The 20,357-nt window shown below is 40.3% G+C and overlaps 2 protein-coding genes across 5 annotated transcripts in view; one reads left to right on the top strand and one right to left on the bottom strand.

Annotated features, from left to right (window-relative positions):
* The window catches only part of EFEMP1 (EGF containing fibulin like extracellular matrix protein 1), a 65,575-nt gene extending 58,813 nt beyond the window's left edge, over positions 1 to 6,762 (bottom strand). Inside the window, 4 exon segments of one of the 2 annotated variants that reach the window (NM_001244261.1) lie at positions 461 to 862; positions 1,026 to 1,074; positions 5,318 to 5,405; positions 6,644 to 6,762. In NM_001244261.1, the coding sequence (NP_001231190.1) occupies positions 461 to 862; positions 1,026 to 1,074; positions 5,318 to 5,398 (532 nt within the window). In that variant the 5' untranslated portion in view covers positions 5,399 to 5,405; positions 6,644 to 6,762. 2 annotated transcript variants of the gene reach the window in all.
* The window catches only part of CCDC85A (coiled-coil domain containing 85A), a 691,471-nt gene that overhangs the window by 235,416 nt on the left and 435,698 nt on the right, over positions 1 to 20,357 (top strand). The window lies entirely within an intron of this gene.

Below are 20,357 nucleotides of genomic sequence, written 5' to 3'. Positions count from 1 at the left end.
TGACTCTGGCCCGTCTGCCTAGGTTTGAAGTCAGGCTCTATGCTCACCACCTGTGTGACCCCTGGTTCTCAAACTCGGCTGCATAGTGGAATGATGTGAGGAGCTTAAAAGATACCGATGCCTGGAACTCACTCCCAGAGGCAGTTATTTAATTGGGCTGGGGGGTGGCTTGGACATGGAGAGGTTCTAAAGGCTCCCAAGCGACTCTACACATGTGCAGCTAAGGTTGGAAAGCACTAGTGACCTCTCCGAGATAGCTTCCTCATTTGTAAAATGATGACGATACAGATAGCAACTACCTGTTAAAGTTATTGTGATGACTGAATATGACAACATGACAAAGCACTAAGCACAAAGTCTGTTGAGTGGGACACTTTCAATAAATGTGAGCTGTTATCATCCTCACCAGGAGGTGCACTTGGGCAAGAACATTCTCATTAGCATAGTAAGTCATGCTTACCTTGGCACACGTTGTGCTCACTCTGCTCATAGCCTGTTGCACACTGGATCCGGTGAGAAGGGTTGGAGGGAATGCGCTGAGGGTCAGCTGGGTTCCGCCGGATGACAAAGTTATTCCGGCTAGTCTGAACTTCAGCAGCAGCACTGGCGACAAAACCACCCCCTGGCACCACTGCACTGGTTGCCATGCCACTGGCTGCTACTCCTCCAGTGCCTGCACCTGAGGCTGCAGCTGCATTTGCAGCTGCACCCACACCTTCAGCTGCTGGTGTTTCTTGCTGAGGTTGTTCATTGTTGACAATAATCTGGGCTGTTTTAGGAAGGCAGAGGTATCCTCCATAGTGGTTGACGCATTTCATTCCACCTTTGCAAGCATCTGGGACAATGTCACATTCATCAATATCTGTGGTCAGTAATAAAATAAGTCAGGGATCTTCTTAGAGGGGGAACTGAACATATAAACATATGCTTATGCCCTTTGGGTGAAATACAAGCAGGATTTGAGGGACACATGAGATGGAGACAGAAAGCTATGTTCAGATGGGAAGTCTTTGAAGGTGGCTCACCTTTGCACTGCTGTCTTACAGGATCCCACTCATATCCATCTGTGCATTGCTGTGAAGAAAACATCAAGATGGGGCCAGGAGAGAGTTAATTGAGTATCCATTCTCTAAGAAGTCACTCTGAAAACTTCATACTTATGGCAACAATCTTCATACAAGAGTTCTAGATAGATGATGAGATGGGTAGTTTAACATTCTGTGGCTTTCTTAAAAAAACACCTCTGTGCATTGGACTGCTTCAGGGATCTCTTCTCGATTACCAGCAGTCCCAACTCTTCTGTCTCATTTGTGTTGGGTACAGTTGCCCAGAACCATCTTCTTGGAATTCCTTGCTCTCTGTCTTGATACTAATATTCTGCAATCTCTCTAACTGCTTTTTTCCTTTATTTGCCCCTTTCATATTTTAAATTTTACCAAAAAAATAAAAAACAAAACAAAAAAAACCCCAAAAAACAACCAAGTTCTTTTTTCAGCCCTTGACTTTTCCTCTTTCTCCAAATCCTCTTAGAGTATTCCAGTACCTGGCTTTCCTTATCATTCCATTTCAGCTGGGTCCGGAGGCTCTCTCTCACACCCTGGCCTGCCTCCTTTCTTCACTTCCTATGGGTCCTCTCTAGTTCACTAACTAAAGGAACTGTCATATCTCTTTTCACATTAGGCACCATCATAGACCCTGGGAAAGAAAACATGATTAAGACCTTGTTTCTCTTCTCAAGCAGCTCACAGGCCTGAAGAGGAGACATATAGATAAGTTGGAGCAAGATATCAGGTGTCATGACACAAGTATGCCTGTGATGGACTCTACCGAGGGCTGTGGGTAGGGATGACAGGGTGGAAAGGGAGGCTTTCTGGGCAAACCTACAAGTAAATTGGGCCTTACCGGATTTTTTCCCAGGGAAATGTGGGAAGCCTAGGGTGAGAGAGCATGTGAGCAAAGGCCCAAAGCTCTTAAAGAAGGAAGGAGTTGTACTGGGTGGGTGGAGTGAGGTTAGAGAGGCAGGCAGGGCCAAACCTGGGAAGCCTATCTTTGGAGCAGGCAGGAACTGAATTCTGCCTTGAGCGTCAGTGAATCTCAAGCTTTATTATGCTTAAAACTTATTTTGGTGCTTGTTAAAATGCAGATTCCTGGGCCCAAGCAAAGGTTCTGATTCTGTAGGTCTGGTAGGGGGCCCTAGAATTTGAATTCCTAATAAGCATCTCAGGCGCTTCTGATACATGTCATCTATGGGCCACCTCTTTTTTTTTTTTTGTCTTTTTGCCATTTCTTGAGCCGCTCGCGTGGCAAACAGAAGTTCCCGGGCTAGGGGTCGAATTGGAGCTGTGGCCGCTGGGCTACGCCAGAGCCACAGCAACTCAGGATCTGAGCCGCGTCTGCAACCTACACCACAGCTCATGGCAATGTTGAATCCTTAACCCACTGAGCAAGGCCAGGGATTGAACCCGCAACCTCATGGTTCCTGGTCAGATTCGTTAACCACTGAGCCACAACGGGAACTCCTATGGGCCACCTCTTGAGAAATGCTGGTGTTAATGATGAGGCCTCTGAAGAGTTTTTAAGCTCAAGAAAACATCTGATCAGATGCAGATTTGAGGAAGAGGCTTCAGGGAGGATTGAGCAAAAGTGGAATAAACAAACAAATAAGCTTAAATTCTTTTATAAGAGCCAAGAATTGCTTGGCACACAATAGATGCTTGGTGAGTTAATAGCTGAATGGAGACAGAGAGATGAGTTTAGATATTTTACTGATTTCTGAGACCTAACAGGGTGAAAACTAAACTCACTTTATCTCCCAAACTAATTCTTCTTGGTTTCCCCAACACTGTCCAAGGCACAACGCCTTTCTCAGGATGCAGGATGACAACTTTAACACCAACTTTTCCAATTATTTTCCTTCCAGTTCTGCTGACTTTGTGTCCATTTCTGTATCTACCACATTGGTGTAAGCCTTCCTGGCCTCACGAGTAGGCAAGTCTCCTTAGCGGGTCTCCGTAACTATACATGCTGTGCACAAGCCTCCATGACAATCTTTCTTTGCTCTCTTGGTTATCTTGCTCCTCGATCTAAGAGCTCACAGTGGTCTGTAGGCATCTCATCTCCCAGTGTTACCATCTCTAGGTACCTTCTACTACGCAGCTCCTTGTCACCTCCTGTTTTTACTTCTAGCTTTTGATTATGCCCTTCATCTGACTCAGGTACCTCCTTAGGTTTTCTAGAATAATCCAAACTCATCACTTCCTTCAAGAAGCTCCTTTAATATGCCAGTATGAACATTACAGATACATATTAGGATCTGTAATAATAGTGCTATTTGTCCTTGCACATGACCTTTGTCCTTTTCAACAGTATTTTCCCAAGATAAATTCCCTGAGGGTAAGATTGAGCTTTTTATTTTTTTAGTAAATAAATAAAATTCTTTTGATGATGATGAATATTGCTTATTCACATGGCAGATACTTGACCCTATCTTTAATATGAAAGGAGACTATGAGGCTGTTTGTGGATATGAGCCCATCCTTCTAAAAAATCTCTCTCAAGCTAGGCAAAATGAGAGTTCACTTGAATAAATCTGTATGCTGAATAGAGAAGACTTGAAGTTTGTTTAGGTCTTCAGTTCCAGTACATTCAATATAGACCTACTATTAAACAAGCCTAGACTGAATTTAGTTTCACCACTTATTGGCTGGGTAATCTTAAACAAGTTAAATACCTCTCTGATCTTTCAGTTCTGCTGTCCACAGATGGAAAAGGATTCCACTTACCTCATACTTTGCTGTGATGATGAAAGGAGGTACTATTTCCACAAAAAAAAGTTACATCTTATCTTTTTAACCATGAACTAATAGGCATACACAATTCAAAAGAGAATAGGTCTAATTTTAGCACAAAAAGGATGTCATATCTGGGAAATCTATTATAGTGAAGCCTAGTTAGTGGTTTTAAAAGTATAGTGTTTAATCCACAGGGAACTTTCTCTGTTAAAGATGGGTATGATTTAGGTGATTAGCAAAGGGAAGGGAGTATAAGATAAGCAGTTGTAAAAGCAATAAAATCTTTTATTAGATGGATATAAAAGTGGGTAGCTAATTTAATTTTAGCTCCCTAAGAAGGTACTAAGTTTAGCCTGAATAATGAAACAATTTCATATGAAGATAAACAACACATGTATTCATTTTTCTTTATTTATCTTCAGCAGAGGAAGCAACTACATTTACCATTAAGTTGACAAAATATTTATACTAAACTCCATTTGATTTATAGTTGATCTGAACAACAAAGAACATTTGCCAGATGAATATTAACATTCTAGGGGTTATATGGTACCAAAAAAGTGAGATAATGTTTATTATCAGTAATTGACATTAGCTCACTTTTAAGAGTTTTATTTTCAAAAATTGTTCACATTCTTTTGAGTAAGATTACTTAATTTTAAATTGGGAGCAAGTAGAAAAATATGTTTCTCATATTCTGATCCAGGACAAATGCCATTTGCCTCACAACACTGATTAAGGACTAGAAAACACAAAACAGAGGTGCAAACAAACTCACAGAAGTGAGGTCAGCACTGCCCTCTGTTATCACCATATCCTCTCCTGGCAGTGGGAGGGGTCAGATGCTGTTTTCAACTTTATTAAACATTGGTTATATCTATTCAATTAACTAATGAATCAAAGGTTACTTGGAAATATTGGATATGCTAATTAGATTATTCAAAGCCAAATTTCACACAATGCATTTTAAACCCATTTTATCAAATACTGCATCCTGGTAACACATAAAGTCTCTTTGGACAGTTGTATATGTCTTATCAGTTATATCATAAATGAATAGCCTTTATAAAGTCAGGAAAACCCATTTACATGAGAACATAGTCACATGCACAAATGAGGAGCTGGGCTTTTGTGATGTTTAACATTCTTATTTGACTTGAGCCCTCCTCCTCATGTTTTGGTTTCATCTGCATATACATGGGATTCAAGCTTTTCCAATTACATTCATCACTTTGCTGAATGTGTAGAGAGCTTGTAGGTTACTTTGGCTTTTGTTTTAAAGGGGTTTACCTTTTTAGCCTTGCATAAATCCTTACATTTTGGTTCCTATCCCAAATGGCGATCTAAATGAACTTTTGGAGGGACCAGCAATTTACAACGAATTTTAAACATGAACTTTCCTAACGTTTGTTTAATTTATTACCCTCCACGGAGAAGAGCCCACATAGACTGGCAGGAATGGACAGTCTTCCTTGTGCCACAGAATTCGCTGAACCGCACTTATCTCAAATTCCATCACCCCTTACCGTGTATGTGATGGTTTCTTCGGTGTCCTGTGACTTGACCAACGCCAGAGTCAGCATAGTTAGGAAAAGGACTTTCAACATCGTGAATCTCAAAGAAAACACGGGACAAACCGATGCTTAGTATCTGCTGCCGGGGAAATATACTTTAGCTGTAAAGTAGCAAGCAAGGTAGAGAAGGCGGAGGAGGCGGAGGCTCCATCATACCCAACTTCCAAACTACTTTCTCATATCCCCTCCCCCACCTCAAGCTTTCCTTGGCCAAAGGCGGCACCAAAGACTGTGAAAGGGTTGCAGAATTACATTCACTTTACTCTGTCGGCTGCGGTGAATATATATAAAGGATGTACAGCATTTTATACTGTTCCTTTGATTCTGCACCTACAAAACAGGCTCCAGAAAGGGGGTGAGAGAGAAAGAATACATGGTAATTCATTTCAAAGGAGAAGGTGCATTTTTTTGCGAGGGCGAAGGTGGAGCAGCAAATCTCATATTCCTTTGAACGTTAAGTCTTTCCTTGTATGCTCACCTCAGCTAGTGAGGCTAGTGAAATTCCTAGCTCAGCTCAGCAGAGATACCTGTGAACCAATATGAATTACCTTGGCCTCAAACTTTTTTTTTTTAAACAAAAGACTGAAACAAATCTCGGGAGCAATCTCCTCCCTTAGTAGAATACCTGCCTTTCAGAGCTCGTTCTTACATTCCTCAGCTCTACTCTCTAAGTGGCATTTCCACGCGTTCTCTGTGCACAGCTTTGTTTAAGAGCCCTCAGTTTTGTAGAAGAGCAGCCCAAAGCGCCTCATTCCCTTGTACCTTATCAATCCCTCTGTCCCTAAAACGCTACCTTCAGGATTGGGTCTGCCTAGGGCCGGAACTGGGGGACCACACCGTGGCCCTAAGTACCAGTTCCAGGGTGGCCCCAGGGAGGCGAGGTCCCCTTCTTAACAGTATGTTAACTGGCGGCCATCCCTGGGGAGCTGCTCAGAGCTCCAGCTTCTAAGCAGCTCCGGTGGAATCCAGGTGCGGCTTAAACCTTACACATTGGCCCCCTAAAACTTTCAAAACCTGTTTATGGGCAAAGCCCTGTCGTCTGATTGTCTGCACGCACACACATGCCCATCCAAACAGATGTCACCCGGTATTCGCACATGTTGACACATCGCATTCCGAGACCGCACACCTCCACCTCCCTCTTTGCCTGAGAGATCCTGCACAACGGGGGAGCAGTTCTCAGGTCCACTGCACCCCTCAGGTCACCCCACTTACTCCTCGGCGCGCAGCCCGGCGGGCGCTTAGCGCGCCGGCGTGACCCCCATTAGGGGCTCCTACCTGCGCGGCCGTGCTGCGCTCCGGGCCCGGGCAGCGAGGGGAGAGAGCAGGGGAGGGCAGCCCCGTGGGTCTGAACTGGCGAGGTCTGGCAGCGGCCGCGGAGGCAGGAGGAGGAGAAAGGGAGGGAAAGGGGAGGAGGAGGAAGAGAAAGGGAGGAAAAGGGGAGGGAGAAGGAGAGAGTTGAGGGAGGCGCAAGGGCTGAGCTGAGCGCTGCAAACCCCGCTGAGAGCGTGCCGCGCAGCAGGGTCCGCGCCCCCTCGTCCGAGGGCCCTCCACCCGCCCGCGCTCACCTGCTGGCCCCTCACCCTTAGTTCTCAGACAAGCTAGAACTTCAGGCGGAAGGTGGCACGTTTGGCATGTGATGTCCGGGGTTTGAATCAGCCTTTGTGATCCTCTAGCCTCCTGGGCGATTTCTCGTGCCCTGTGAGGGTCCTGAGAAATCGCTCCCACCCCCCCACTAAGTGATCCTAAGAGTAAATTAACCCCATTCATAGAACTGATTCTTTCGGTTTTTCTTTAAGATACTTCTTTGGGTTTGGGGGGCGGGGAGTAGAGGAGGGTCTGCTTCTCAGAGGTAGAAAAAAGATCATTCATTCATTCAACAAATATTGTGACTTACTATGTGTCGGGTGTTGGGAATGGGTCAAGTAGAAGTCAGACTTAGAAAATTGTGAAGTTGGGTTGTTTTGGGTCTCTCAAATACCTCTTTTTTAGGAGCCTCTTTTCTCATCTACTACTTCTCTTCCCTCCACTGGTTCACTGTGGGAGCCCCAACACTGGTCATTGAAAGTTGGACATTTCACTCTCACCTTTCATTACTAATGGTGGAATTTCAGGAATCTGGAAAGAGGAAAAGAAAATATTTTTTCTGGCTTCTTCAAATCATACCACACAGATTGTGGTTATCTCTGAAAGCTCCAACTCTAAAGTCAAATTAATAGTTTGCCTCCAGGGCAGTTATGCCTTCTGAAGCAGATACACTTTCATGAATGACATAATATGCAAACCAAAGGTATCAACTCTGACCTCAATGGAGGCAGAGGGTGGGAAGGGCTCCTTGCCCTTCCCCACTGACCTTAGGGAGAAAGACCTTATAGTGTACAAGATGGAGGCTGTCAGGTGGAAGCTTCTCTCCTTTGGGGTATGCAGTGGGTTGCCCAGACCTTGCCAGTTTGGTTGCAGGCCACACAATATTGGACAAGATCAAAGGAGCTTCACAACCCTGAACCTTACTTAGTGGGTGGGGTTTTGCTAATATTGAAGAAATTTGGTACCCAAATTCAAATGCCAGTCATTAATAACCTCCAAACTTTAAAATATTGTATCTTTGCTTTTGTGTAGTAAAAAGATCTGTCTGGACATTTCCTTCTACTTCTTTTTGAATTCTTTCTATGAAGAATTGTATCATCAGCCCTTTCCCTAGGAAAAAAAAATGGGTTAAAATTCTCAAATTTCTTTCTCTAGCCTGGAACTCTTCCTGTATATCCATCTACTGACTTGTTATCTTTATCTTTATGGACATTTCAAACTGAGCAGTTCTGCTGATTCTCACCCTCTCTCCCAACCTGCTCTGCCCACCTGCTTCATCATCTCAGTGAATTGCAATTCATCTTTCTGTTTACTCAGATCCAAGATCTCAGAGTCATTCTTGATTTCTCTCTCTCTCTTTTCCCTCCACACACCCTCCATTCGATTCTTTAGAAAACTCTGTTGGCTCTATCTTCAAACTATATCCAGAATTGGACCACTTCTCATCACTTCTTTTGTGACCATGCTGGTCTGAGCCACTACCATCTTCCACATGGATTATAACAACCTCCTAATCCATCTCCTTGCTTATACCCTCACACCCCTGCAGCCATTTCTCAGCAGAAATTCATCTAAATGGTATCTGAAAGTATGTACTTTTTTTGTGTGTCTGGATTCCTTCACTCAGCATGGTTTTGAGATTTGTTTTTGTTGTTCAGTGTAAGAGAAAGTCATTTCTTTTTATTGCTGAGTAGTATTCCATTGTGTAGGTATACCCTGATTTGTTTATCTGTTCACCTGTTGATGGATATTTGGATTGTTTACAAAAAAAGCTGTCATTGACATTCATGTAGAAATTTTTGTGTGGACCTATGTTTTCCTTTCTTTTAGGTAAATACTTTTAGGAATGGAACCTCTGGGTCATATGGTGGGTGTGTGTTTAACTTTATAAGAAAGTGCCAAAATGTTTTCCAAAGTGACTGTATCATTTTACATTCCTACCAGTAATATGTGAAATTCTATTTGATGCTGTCATTAATTCATAATGTTAGCCATTATGACGTGTGTAAGCAGCATCTCATTGTGGTTTTATTTTATATTTCTCTGATATCTAATGATATTGCACATTTTTATGTATTTATTATCTGTCACTATGTCTTCTTTTTTGAAGAGCCTATTCAAATATTTAATCCATTTATTTTTGTTTTTGCCTTATTAGCTGTAAAAAATTTTTTAATACAGTCTTCCAGCAAGTTCTTTGTCATACATATATTTTTAATATTTTCACCCAGTCTTTGCTTTGCCTTTTTATTTTCTTAATGCTGTCTTTTGATAGCAAACATTTTAAAATATTTATTTATTTATTTTACTTTTTAGGGCCACACCCATGGCATATGGAGGTGCCCAGGCTAGGGGTCGAATCAGAGCTGTGGCCACCAGCCTACACCACAGCCACAGCAACACAGATCCAAGTCACGTCTGCAACCTACACCACAGCTCACGGCAATGCTGGATCCTTAACCCACTGAGCAAGGCCAGGATTGAACCCACGTCCTCATGGATACTAATTGGGTTTGTTACCGCTGAACCATCATGGGAACTCCCAATAGCAAACATTTTTAATTTTGATTAAGTCTAACATTAATTTTTTGCTTTATCTTTTATCCTTTTAATGTACTATGTACAAAATCTTAGCTTGGGCAAATCTTGTTCCTGCTTCTGTGAAATGGGGAGGAAAACACAGTCTTCGTCTTAAGATTTTGGGGGTTGAATGAGAAACTCATGGCAAATATCAAATACATGTGAATGATTTTTCTTAGATATTAGAACATATAGTGTGAGAAGCTGTAGTAGACCATTCCTCCATCCTAGCATAACCCAGGGTTATTTAGGTATTCCTTACAGTAGAGTATCTTCCGACTAGTCTAAGGTAATGAAATCAGCAATCACATTTTCTGGCTGTTGTTTTAGGGGAGCCCATTGTTCCACGTCAACCAATAAGAACTGCAAGGAAGGATTTCTTTCCTAGGGGAAAATCTTCCCAAGTTCACAGTGGAGAGAACAGTGGCGTCCTTGGCTTCAATTGTCATTGGCAGTCATATTACAGTGCAGAGGTAAGCCAGCCTGAGCATAAAGGAGACCCATGCCATGCATGGCGAGCTGCATGGAGAGAATCTGAATCTTGATGGATGGATTATTCAGAGGACTGACTGACCCTAGAACTCATGTTACTTTTAGGGGTTCTCCACAATGTTTTAATTTTTAAAGTCAGAAGGAAAAAATAAATATCACCCTGACTGGATTACATTTGTCCTTATACCACTGCAGTTGTACAACATAATTTCTTTTTTTAATGGAGGAAGGGCCCATAAAAGCAAGAGTGCTTAGGGACCATAAAACTCAAAATGTGGCCGTGATTGTTGAGCTTCCAAATCAGCCAAATGTGAACTCTGTCTGTCTGCCTCTGCAGTCCAGTTTTTACGGTAATATATTTCCTTATGGCTCAAACCAGTTGAGTCAGGTGTTCAGTAACTTGGAGCAGAAAATGTCTCACTGCTTCCTACTCTGGGAATCTGGACCTTGTGATGTGTTCTACCTGTGTCCTGCTCTCCAGAGTGGTAGGCCTTGGCTGTTTCTTGGGAAAATCTGTTGGGAGAGATTGCGGCTTTCTGTTATTGAACAAATAAGTGTTCTATCTGGATCAGTTTCTGGGTCCCTCTCCATCATTTTACCTTTCTGTGTGTGTTTGTGTGTGCTTTTCAAAGATTTAAGACTTGAATTCTCCCTTGAATAGTCCCTGCCTCAGGAAGGCAATCCTGGCTTCTCTCCATGTGATTTGAAAAATAACCAGTGACCAATTTTTATAAGGGATCCCTCTATTCCTCAGTTTGCCAACTATTATACTACATGTATCACAAAGAAAAATTAAGATTATGATTTTTATTTTTTTTACTATTTCCCTTTTTTAAAAAAAATCCCCGAAATTAATTAGAAGTCTCGAGGAGCCACAAATGTCTTTAATTAATTGAGTCATAGAGCCATAAGTCTTGCGGTTAAAACTCAATTAAGATATTTATTGGGAGTTCCCTTCCTGGCTTAGTTGTTAAAGATCCTGACTAGGATCCATGAGGATGTGGGTTCGATCCTTGGCCTCACTCAGTGGGTTAAGGATCCCGCATTGCTGTGAGCTGTGGTGCAGGTCACAAGCGTGGCTTGGATCCAGTATTGCTGCAATCAGCTCTGATTTGACCCTAGCCTGGGAACTTCCATATGCTGGGGGTACAGCCCTAAAAAGCAAAAAAAAAAAAGATATTCACTTGTGTGTAGGCAACTGGGAAGTGAAATCTGTGAAAAAAAACGAGTTCAGAAAGAAGGCAGTAAAGACGGAAAAATTACGTAGGAAGTAATAGTAGGGTGATCAACTCACCCCAGCTTGCCCAGGACTTTTCCAGTTTTTCACAGAAAATTCTGTGTCCTGGGAGAGCCCTCAGTCCCAGACAAACTTAAAGGTATAGACAAAAGGGATGGTAGAAAGAAAATAGGACAGGACCCAGGAGTTCTTGCCTGGATTTTTGCCATACTCTAGCTGGGTAACCATGGCAGTTGCTTAACTTCTTTGAGTCAGTTCTGCACCAACACTGACCTAGGTAACATTTATTTGTAGCTATTTTATTGTACTTACCTGTTGTTAACACATTGTTCTTACCTGTATTTTTCACATTGCTTTTGCTTGTTCATCATCTATTCCCTTATAGTGGTAGGCCTTGACCAGTCTTACCCATAGAATGCCCCCAAGTGTACACAAAGGAGAAACTCCTAAGTCCATAAAATAAGGAGAAATGGCCCAGTGCCAGTTCAAAAATATCAAAGTCCAGAATTTGGCTATTGAGGCTGGTGATGTGGCAGAATCATTGTCTTCTCTAGTGGTTTAAGTTTCTGTGTGCTAATGAGTCTGAGGATACAAAGAGTACTGGGCCCACGACTCCAGGTTCCTCTGACTGGAAGACAGTCTATTTTACATGGGCTGTGAAGACTTCCAGATTTAGGTTTGCCTGTGTGAGCTACAAGGCAAGCTAGGACCTGGGGCATCCACTCTGAGCTTTTATTTTGTTTATACGGTAGTCCCCTCTAACCCATGGGGTGTATGTTTTAAAGCCCCCAGCAGATGATGAAACTGTGGATAGTCCTGAACCCTGTATTTACAGGTTCTTTGTTGTTGTTGTTTGTTTGTTTGTTTTTGGCCATGCCTATGGCATGCAGAAGTTCCTGGACCAGGATCGAACCCCTTCCACAGCAGCAACCCATGCTGCTGCAATGACAATGCTGGATCCTTAACCCCTGTGTCACAAGATAATCCCCATTATGTTTTTTCCTATACCTACGATAAAGTTTAATTTATAAATTAGGCACTGTAAGAGGTGAACAATAATTAATAATAAAATAGAACAATTATAACAATATACTGTAATAAAAGTTGAGTGTTCTCTCTCTCAAAATACCTTATTGTACTATACTCACTCTTCTTCTTGTGATGATGTAAGCTGATAAAAAGCCCAAATGATGAGATGAAGTGAGGTGAATGATGAAAGGCACTGTAACTTAGCATTAGGTTACTATTGACCTTCTAACACTAAGTCAAAGGAGGATCTCTGCTTCTGATGATCCTGGATTGTTAAACCATATGATGTCTATGATTTGATATAGGCAGATGATGTCAATGATTGGGGATCCCTGATGGGATGGAGCAGGACGGCTCAAAATTTCATCACGATACTCAGAATGGTCCAGCAATTTAAAACTTATGAGTTGTTCTGTTCTGGAATTTTCTATATAATATTTTCAGACCATGGCTGACCCTGAGCAATGGAAACTGTGGGAAGCAAAACCATGGATTATTGGGGACTGCTATATCGTTTGCTTTTTTATTCTTACTATCCTCAAATCCAGACACCATGATTTGGTCTTGAACACTTCCAGTCCATATGATTTGTATGGAATTTCTTTTTCCTCTGACATTTTGGGTGAGCATGTAGCCCAGGCTCTGCCAAGCAACATCACATCTATAGATACAATGATTGGGTCAGAAATGATAGACATACCCTAAGATAACCCCCAATGAGGGTTCAAGTCCTGCTGTGCCACTCACTGACTATATGAACTTGGGAAAGTTACCTAACCTTTTTATGCCTCAGTTTCTTCACAAGTGAAATGGGGATAATGATCATTCCTATCTCATACAGTATTAATGACTATTTAAATGCATATAAAGCCCTTAGTACAGTTCTTTACACAGAGTTATTGCTGCTGTTGTTATTATTGATCACAGTGACTTAAATCAGATAATCACCTTGCTAAACTGTTATGTAATTTTATAGATTTTAAGATCTGCTTGGTGGAGAAAAATCATAATTTCAGAAGAGATTCGTAGATGACCACTCATTGGGCTTTTAAATTTCCATCTGCTTTTGAGTATGCATCTGAATCAAAGATGTCTTATCAATGTGGCTCTGTTCTAAGAGTGGCTGGTTAAAGTGTGGGTCAACTATACCCAGCCTTGGGTGTCCCTGGTATTCTAGAGACTGAGACATGAATTGCAGAATCAGCCTTCAATTTCTAGCCATGTAGCCAAGCCAGGCAGTATTTGGGTCCAGTTGGTCTGTGGAAGTATATGTCCTTATTGAAACTGTTGATAGAAAAGCCAATGCTGGGGCCAGGTTTTCTGTGTAAGACTTTTCCTTTCATAGAAAAAGTTTACTTTTTAAATATTAGATTTCTTTTTTTTTTTTTTTTTTTTTTTTTTGCCATTTTCTTGGGCCACTCCTACGGCATATGGAGGTTCCCAGGCTAGGGGTTGAATGGGAGCTGTAGCTGCCAGCCCATACCACAGCCACAGCAACGCAGGATCCTAGCCGCGTCTGCAACCTACACCATAGCTCATGGCAATGCTGGATCCTTAACCCACTAAGCAAGGCCAGGGATCGAACCCGCAAGCCCATGATTCCTAGTCGGATTCGTTAGCCACTGAGCCACGACGGGAACCCCAATACTAGATTTCTTATTGACATGATAAAATTTGATCACTGAGAACCAATAACCCCTTCAACATAGACTTGCAAGAATACTGTTGGTTAAATTATTTATTTTCTTGGACTGCTTACATACTGATGCTTAAAAATTCAATATTTTTGAATAGCTAAGTTTACCATTATTATCCAAGAAAATACTCTTGTGAATACATATATGATTTCTGATATACTTCCCATTATTAAGACAAGTCCTTGGAAGAAATAGCTTCTAATTTATCTTTTTAGATTTTTTTTTTCTTTTTTCTTTTTTTTTTTTTTTTTGTCTTTTTAGGGCTGTACTCGCAGCATATGGAGGTTCCCAGGCTAGAGATCGAATTGGAGCTGTAGCTGCTGGCCTACGCCGTAGCCACAGCCATGTGGGATCTGATGTGGCATCTGTCTGAGACCTATACCACAGCTCAAGGCAACAGTGGATTCTTAACCCATTGAGCAAGGCCAGGTATTGTACCTGCATCCTCATGGATGCTAGTCAGATTCGTTTATGCTGAGCCACAATGGAAACTCCAAAATTCTTTGATTTTTTTATCTTATCTTTTGTCATTGAATTGGAGTCAGCATCAGGCCAGGAAAAGATGAATTTAAGTGGCCTTTTAGCACATGCTGCCTTTTGTACTGTGCATGGGCACACGTGTGCACACACACACACACACACACACACACACCCCATTATAAACCTCTATGCAGAAAGTAATGTGTATTTATTAAATTGATTGCTAAAACACCCCCAAACATTAACCCATGTGACGGGTGGCCTGTGCTTTAGAAAAGGACTCATTGAAATACATGGAGGTTAGTTGGATTGCAGATTTGGCCTCAAAGAATATTGGTAAATTTGCATTTATGTGATATTAATTTGCCTGAAGTATGTCATTGGTGAGTTCTTTGTTTTAGTGAGTGCCAGATGTATTCTTCTTCAGAATATATTCGGTCAAACTCCCCTCCTGAATGCCAAATGGACATGAGAAAACTGTCATCTGGAGCTTGTAAATTGTTCTGAAATTTTTGGAATTTTATTGAAGGCTTGATTTCATCATAGAGCAGAGAATACCTTGGATGAATAAAAAAGCAAATAAATCAAAAATGATTGGAACCAGTAATTAGAATTTCCTTGGAGAGATAAAGTGTATGATGTAAATCTACTGCCTTGCAAAAAAAAAAAATGCTTTCTAATAAGTTATCAGATCTTACAGAGCAACTTCAGATGCAGACAGAGATGTGAAGCTTTCTCTGGTTTTCTGCAACAAGTTCCTCTATTTTTTTCAAAATTAGCTTTTCCGGAAACTTCATTTAGGTAATCAAGGCCGATGGGGTTTAGGATGATTGCATTGTGGAGCATGAAATTAGAAGTAATATCCCTTGAAAATTAGTAATTTTATTTTAATATGCAATTTAATGAAATGGATCATCACACTCCCACTTTTGCCAGTTTGGAATCTTTCCATAATATTTTGTTGACTTTTCAAATTTTCTGTGTTCTACTTTCCAATTTTGTTTTACCTTACTTGAATTATTTTTTCCTTCACTTTGTGGATGTTTAATAAAATAAAAAATCCTCCTCCTCTGTCCTTTTGTGAATACTTAATCTTGTATCTTGATACTAATTATAGATAATGAAACAGGTTTTAAAATCTCTTTGAAAATATTTAAATTAATTTTTTAGGGAGAAGTTCAAACAAAATCAAAGACATTGTATATGTTGACTGTAGAATTTAAAAAATGTGTAATAGCATTACTAAAAATGATTTAGGATTTTTTTCCTTAGTATGTCCCATCCTATACCAATGGAATTGCTGAGACCAAAGCCTAAAATGGAATGGATATTATTATTTTCTCTCTGCTCTTGGAGGAATTTTAAGGCATAAATTATTTGATAAACTAGCATTAACTTCTTTCTCACTGTAGAATGTGGAAAGGAAAAAAAAAACCCTTTCTACTTGGAATTTACAGTATGCTGCTAATGGAAAAAATATAAGGAGTGACATATCTGACTTTTACCGTTGATTAAATAGGGCAAATGTGGAAACTCTATTCAAGGTAAGAGGTTAAAAGTTTACGTATCCACAAGGGAGATATAGCAAGGATATTGCTTAGATTTAAGTGTTTTTTTTTTTTTTTTTAATAACTCTGTTCAAACAGATGCTTCAATTGCAGTTAATTTTTAAAAAGGCCAAGAGTTATAAAACACTTGAATTTGTTCAATACAGTTGGAAGAATGGCAGGATCAGAAAGGACTTTCCAATCTGATTTAAGAAATATGAATTCACTTTATGGAGGAAAGGAAAAAGAAAAAAAGGGATCTTAGCAGCTATCTGCTCCAATTCCCTTGTGAAACTTACAGTTTAGATGACTTGTTCCAGTTAACCCTTGTCAGTGGTAGAGCCAAGGACTAGAACGTGGTCTCTTAACTTGAGTCCTTGTCTTTGGGGCATTCCACTTCCCTGCCCTATTTCTTTATCTACAGCCTCCTTTGTCTCTCTGACTCAATCTTCATTTTCATCATCCATTCATACAAAACAAATGGAGAATTTGACTGAGGCATGTTTCAAGGCTTAGGGAGCTATGGGTGGAGCTGACAAGTAAGTATGCAGAATGAAATGAATCTTATCTCTCTCTTCTGCCAGGCTATGATCTTCTTCAAGGCAGGGACTATGTTTGTCCACCTCCCTTCTAGGCCACATTGCAGAACATGTTCTATGAAGCTTTATGTAGAATGTACTCTGCCTCAGGAAATTTGTCCACCTATCATCCTAGGAATCCTCTGTTTTGATTTCTTCCTGCTACCTCCTACTAGGAGTCCTCCTCTCAGCCTATACCCTGCTTTGGACTGCCAATTCACTTGGTCAGTCTGACTTTGATTTTGTTGTTTCTACTAGAGATTACCTTTTGTATTATTTCTACTTAACATTATGCTTGGCAATCCTTGGTCCCAAGACACTGTCCCTAGCCTATGCCCAGCTTCCACCCATCTGGGAACTGAAATTGGTAGTCTTATCTTTGTATGGCTGAGGAAATGAGGATAGCCTTGCACTTGGTAGATACTCATCTGATGTTTGTGGAGTGGACAGTAAAGTAACTACATGGTGTCATCTTTGTTGTCATCCTCATCTGTTTATTGAATATTTGGCTTAGAGAAAAGTTGTTAAATAACAAATATGATGCAAAATGTCTCAAGGTTCAATTGATCACATTCAGATCCATAAAATTAAAGTCTACTCTTAGTGTTGAATCTCCAGATAGTTTGTTTAAATTACCTGGCAAAATCTATGAATAACTGGTTATTTTCTACCTTCTTTGTGTATTGTGAAGATTTAGTTTGGATATAAGTTTTGCTATATTAAGGAGGTATTTTCTCTTCTCTCCAAGGAATTTTCTAATCAGTGAAGGAAATGAGGTTGTTCTGTGTACACAAACTGAGTTCTATCACTTAATCTTCTTTCAAACGCTTTCAGAAATTCTGGGCTGGAGTTAACTAATAACTAGCAATTTAAAAGTAATGCATGGGAGTCCCCGTCATGGCACAGCAGAAATGAATCTGACTAGGAACTATGAGGTTGTGGGTTCTATCCCTGGCCTTGCTCAGTGGGTTAAGGATCCAGCGTTGCTGTGAGCTGTGGTGTAGGTCACAGACGTGGCTTGGATCTGGCGTTGCTGTGGCTGTGGTGTAGGCCAGCAGCTGTGGCTCTGATTAGACCTCTAGCCTGGGAACCTCCATATGCCATGGGTGCGGCCCTAAAAAGACAAGAGACCAAAAAAAAAAAAAAAAAAAGAAAGAAAAAGCGTCAATCAGCTATATTTTAGACAAAATAGTACTTATTTTTCTTCTGTGGAAGTATATTAAAGGAATATGACTAAGTTTTAAAATGACAGTCTTTATTAGAAGCTTATTTTCAGTAGTTTGCTAGCATTTAAAAATGAATTTATTGTTTCTAAACATTCTGTGTCTTCCTTCTTCTAATGACTCTTTTTGACAATACCATTTGTATTTTTATTATTTTAAAAGTAATATTTGCTCAGTGCAGACATTTTACAAAACTAGAAAAATATAGAGATGTAAATTAAAATCATCCATAGTGGAATTCCTGTTGTGGTGCAGTGGCTAACGAATCTGAGTAGGAACCATGAGGTTGTGGGTTCGATCCCTGGCCTTGCTCAGTGGTTAAAGATCTGGCGTTGCTGTGAGCTGTGGTGTAGGTTGCAGATGTGGCTTGGATCCCGTGTTGCTGTGGTTCTGGTGTAGGCCGGTGGCTACAGCTCCAATTAGACCCCAAGCCTGGGAACCTCCATATGCTGTGGGAGCGGCCCAAGAAAAGACAAAAAGATTAAAAAAAAAAAAAATCAACCATAGTGAAAATGAATTAAATATTGTCACTCTAAGAGACAACCACTGTTAACATTTGGTTGTATTTTGTTCCAGATTTTTTTATATGCCCAAGCACTCTCTCTTTCCCACATATTTATTCTAAGTATATAGGCAAATGTAGACAGTATCATTATTTTGAAACATGTACATTATAGAAAAGTATAAGATTTTGTATATTTTAATTCTTTCTCAACATTTATACTTTAAACATTCCTTCATATTATGTAATATTTTGTAAAGCTTATCTTTGATTTTCTCTATGAACAATCTCTAACTTTAGGTTCTGGTCATTACTGAATTGGACTACCATAATTTTCTGGATAATAATCATGCTCCAGTTAAGTTGATTGAAAATCTGTTTTTGTTTTTTTTTTAAACCCCCAATTAAGATAATACCATACACAGAATTTTTTCAGATATCTTATTTTTTTGAAAAAGCTGATGGATCAGAAAGATCTTGAGGAGGACTGCATATAGATGTAAAATAACACTAACTGCCAAATTTTATATGTATGCTAAGTTCCAGAAAATGTGCTAAGCATTTTTAAAAATACATTACCTCAATTTTTTATAACATCTGGAGGTGTATTCTCATTTTTCAGTTAAAGAAAAAATGAACGCTTAGAGACATTGTATGACTTAACAACAACAATAACAAAAATCTGACTTTGATGGGAAAATGATCCCTTCCATTTTATGACACATAAAGATTGGGCTAAATACCTGTGTATGCTGCAACAGCACCACATGTGTTTCCCTTTTTATTACATTGACCTTCTGTTTGTGATTTCCCCATATCTGTGTGTCTGCCCCTTCTGAATCAAAATCTCGAAGGGCCAGGTCATATTAATCTTGACATCCTCAACACTCAGCAAAGTGGCTCTAGCTGGTTCTACAAATATGTTTATTAAAGAAAAATGAAGAAATGGAGGCCCAGGGAAATTCAATGTTTCAAGAGAGAAGGATTAGTCTAGATCTCTTTGCTACAGGGCAGGTCTGGCCTCCTAGTTTCTTTGTTACTGAAGTTAATTCAGGCCACAACTGGCTCACATTGAAAATAATAATGTCTTTTCTGTCCTTTGTATCTTTATTGCTATAGGACTTTCATTTCAAATTCTCTCCTTCTAGGCAAGGAGGCTCGAGGGGGTCTTACATGGCTCATGAATGCATTCTTCTCACTTCTGCTCATAGCCGGGTGGTGCTGAGCCTATAAAATGGCATAATTCTCTTAGGGGCATAGTCTCTAGGGGACTGTACCTCCTAAAGTTGGGCTGAAGCCCTTGAGATTTCAAAGTGAACTGTGTTCTGGAGGCTCCAGACAAATGCAAAAAGATGAGGAACTGGCCTAGACCAATGCAAAGATGAGGAAAATGTCTTTTGTCCCCCCTCAAGCTATATTTCACCACAGAAACACCACAGTGGCATTGCATTGGACATCAATATTTGCATAATCAATAGCAGAAACATTTCCTTCAGCCTATCGCCTGATCCATGCCTTTCCTGAGGAATCTATATATTTTAAAATTTTTTTATAGTTGGTTTGCAATGGTCTGTCAATTTCTATGTGCAGCAAAGTGACCCAGTTTTATATATATATATATATATATATATATACACACACATTCTTTTTTCATATTTTCCTCCATCATTTTCAATCACAAGTGATTAGATATAGTTTCCTGTGCTACACAGCAGGATCTCATTGCTTATGGTTGAAGCTTTGGCCATAGGGACAAATCTGAGTGGCAATACTATCCACAGGGCATGCTACCACCCTCTTCTTTTCCTCCCTAACAACTATGTCCTTGTTAATGAATCAAGCTTGGGTTTTCTGTAGGATTCTCTTCAATTTCCTGGTACAAGTCACCTTCCAGCAGATCCACCCTACCAGTTCACCAAATTCAGACATCTAAATTTCAATGGAGAACATGGCATATGTACATCAAATTATACTTTAGTCTGCAAGGATGATCTGTTGGTTGGTAATGAAGATAGGGTTTTGAACTTCCACTACAGAGTG

The sequence above is a fragment of the Sus scrofa genome, chromosome 3 (genome assembly GCF_000003025.6).
Source record: "Sus scrofa isolate TJ Tabasco breed Duroc chromosome 3, Sscrofa11.1, whole genome shotgun sequence".
Taxonomy (NCBI): Eukaryota; Metazoa; Chordata; class Mammalia; order Artiodactyla; family Suidae; genus Sus; species Sus scrofa.
This window is presented reverse-complemented; position numbering and strand designations above follow the sequence as displayed.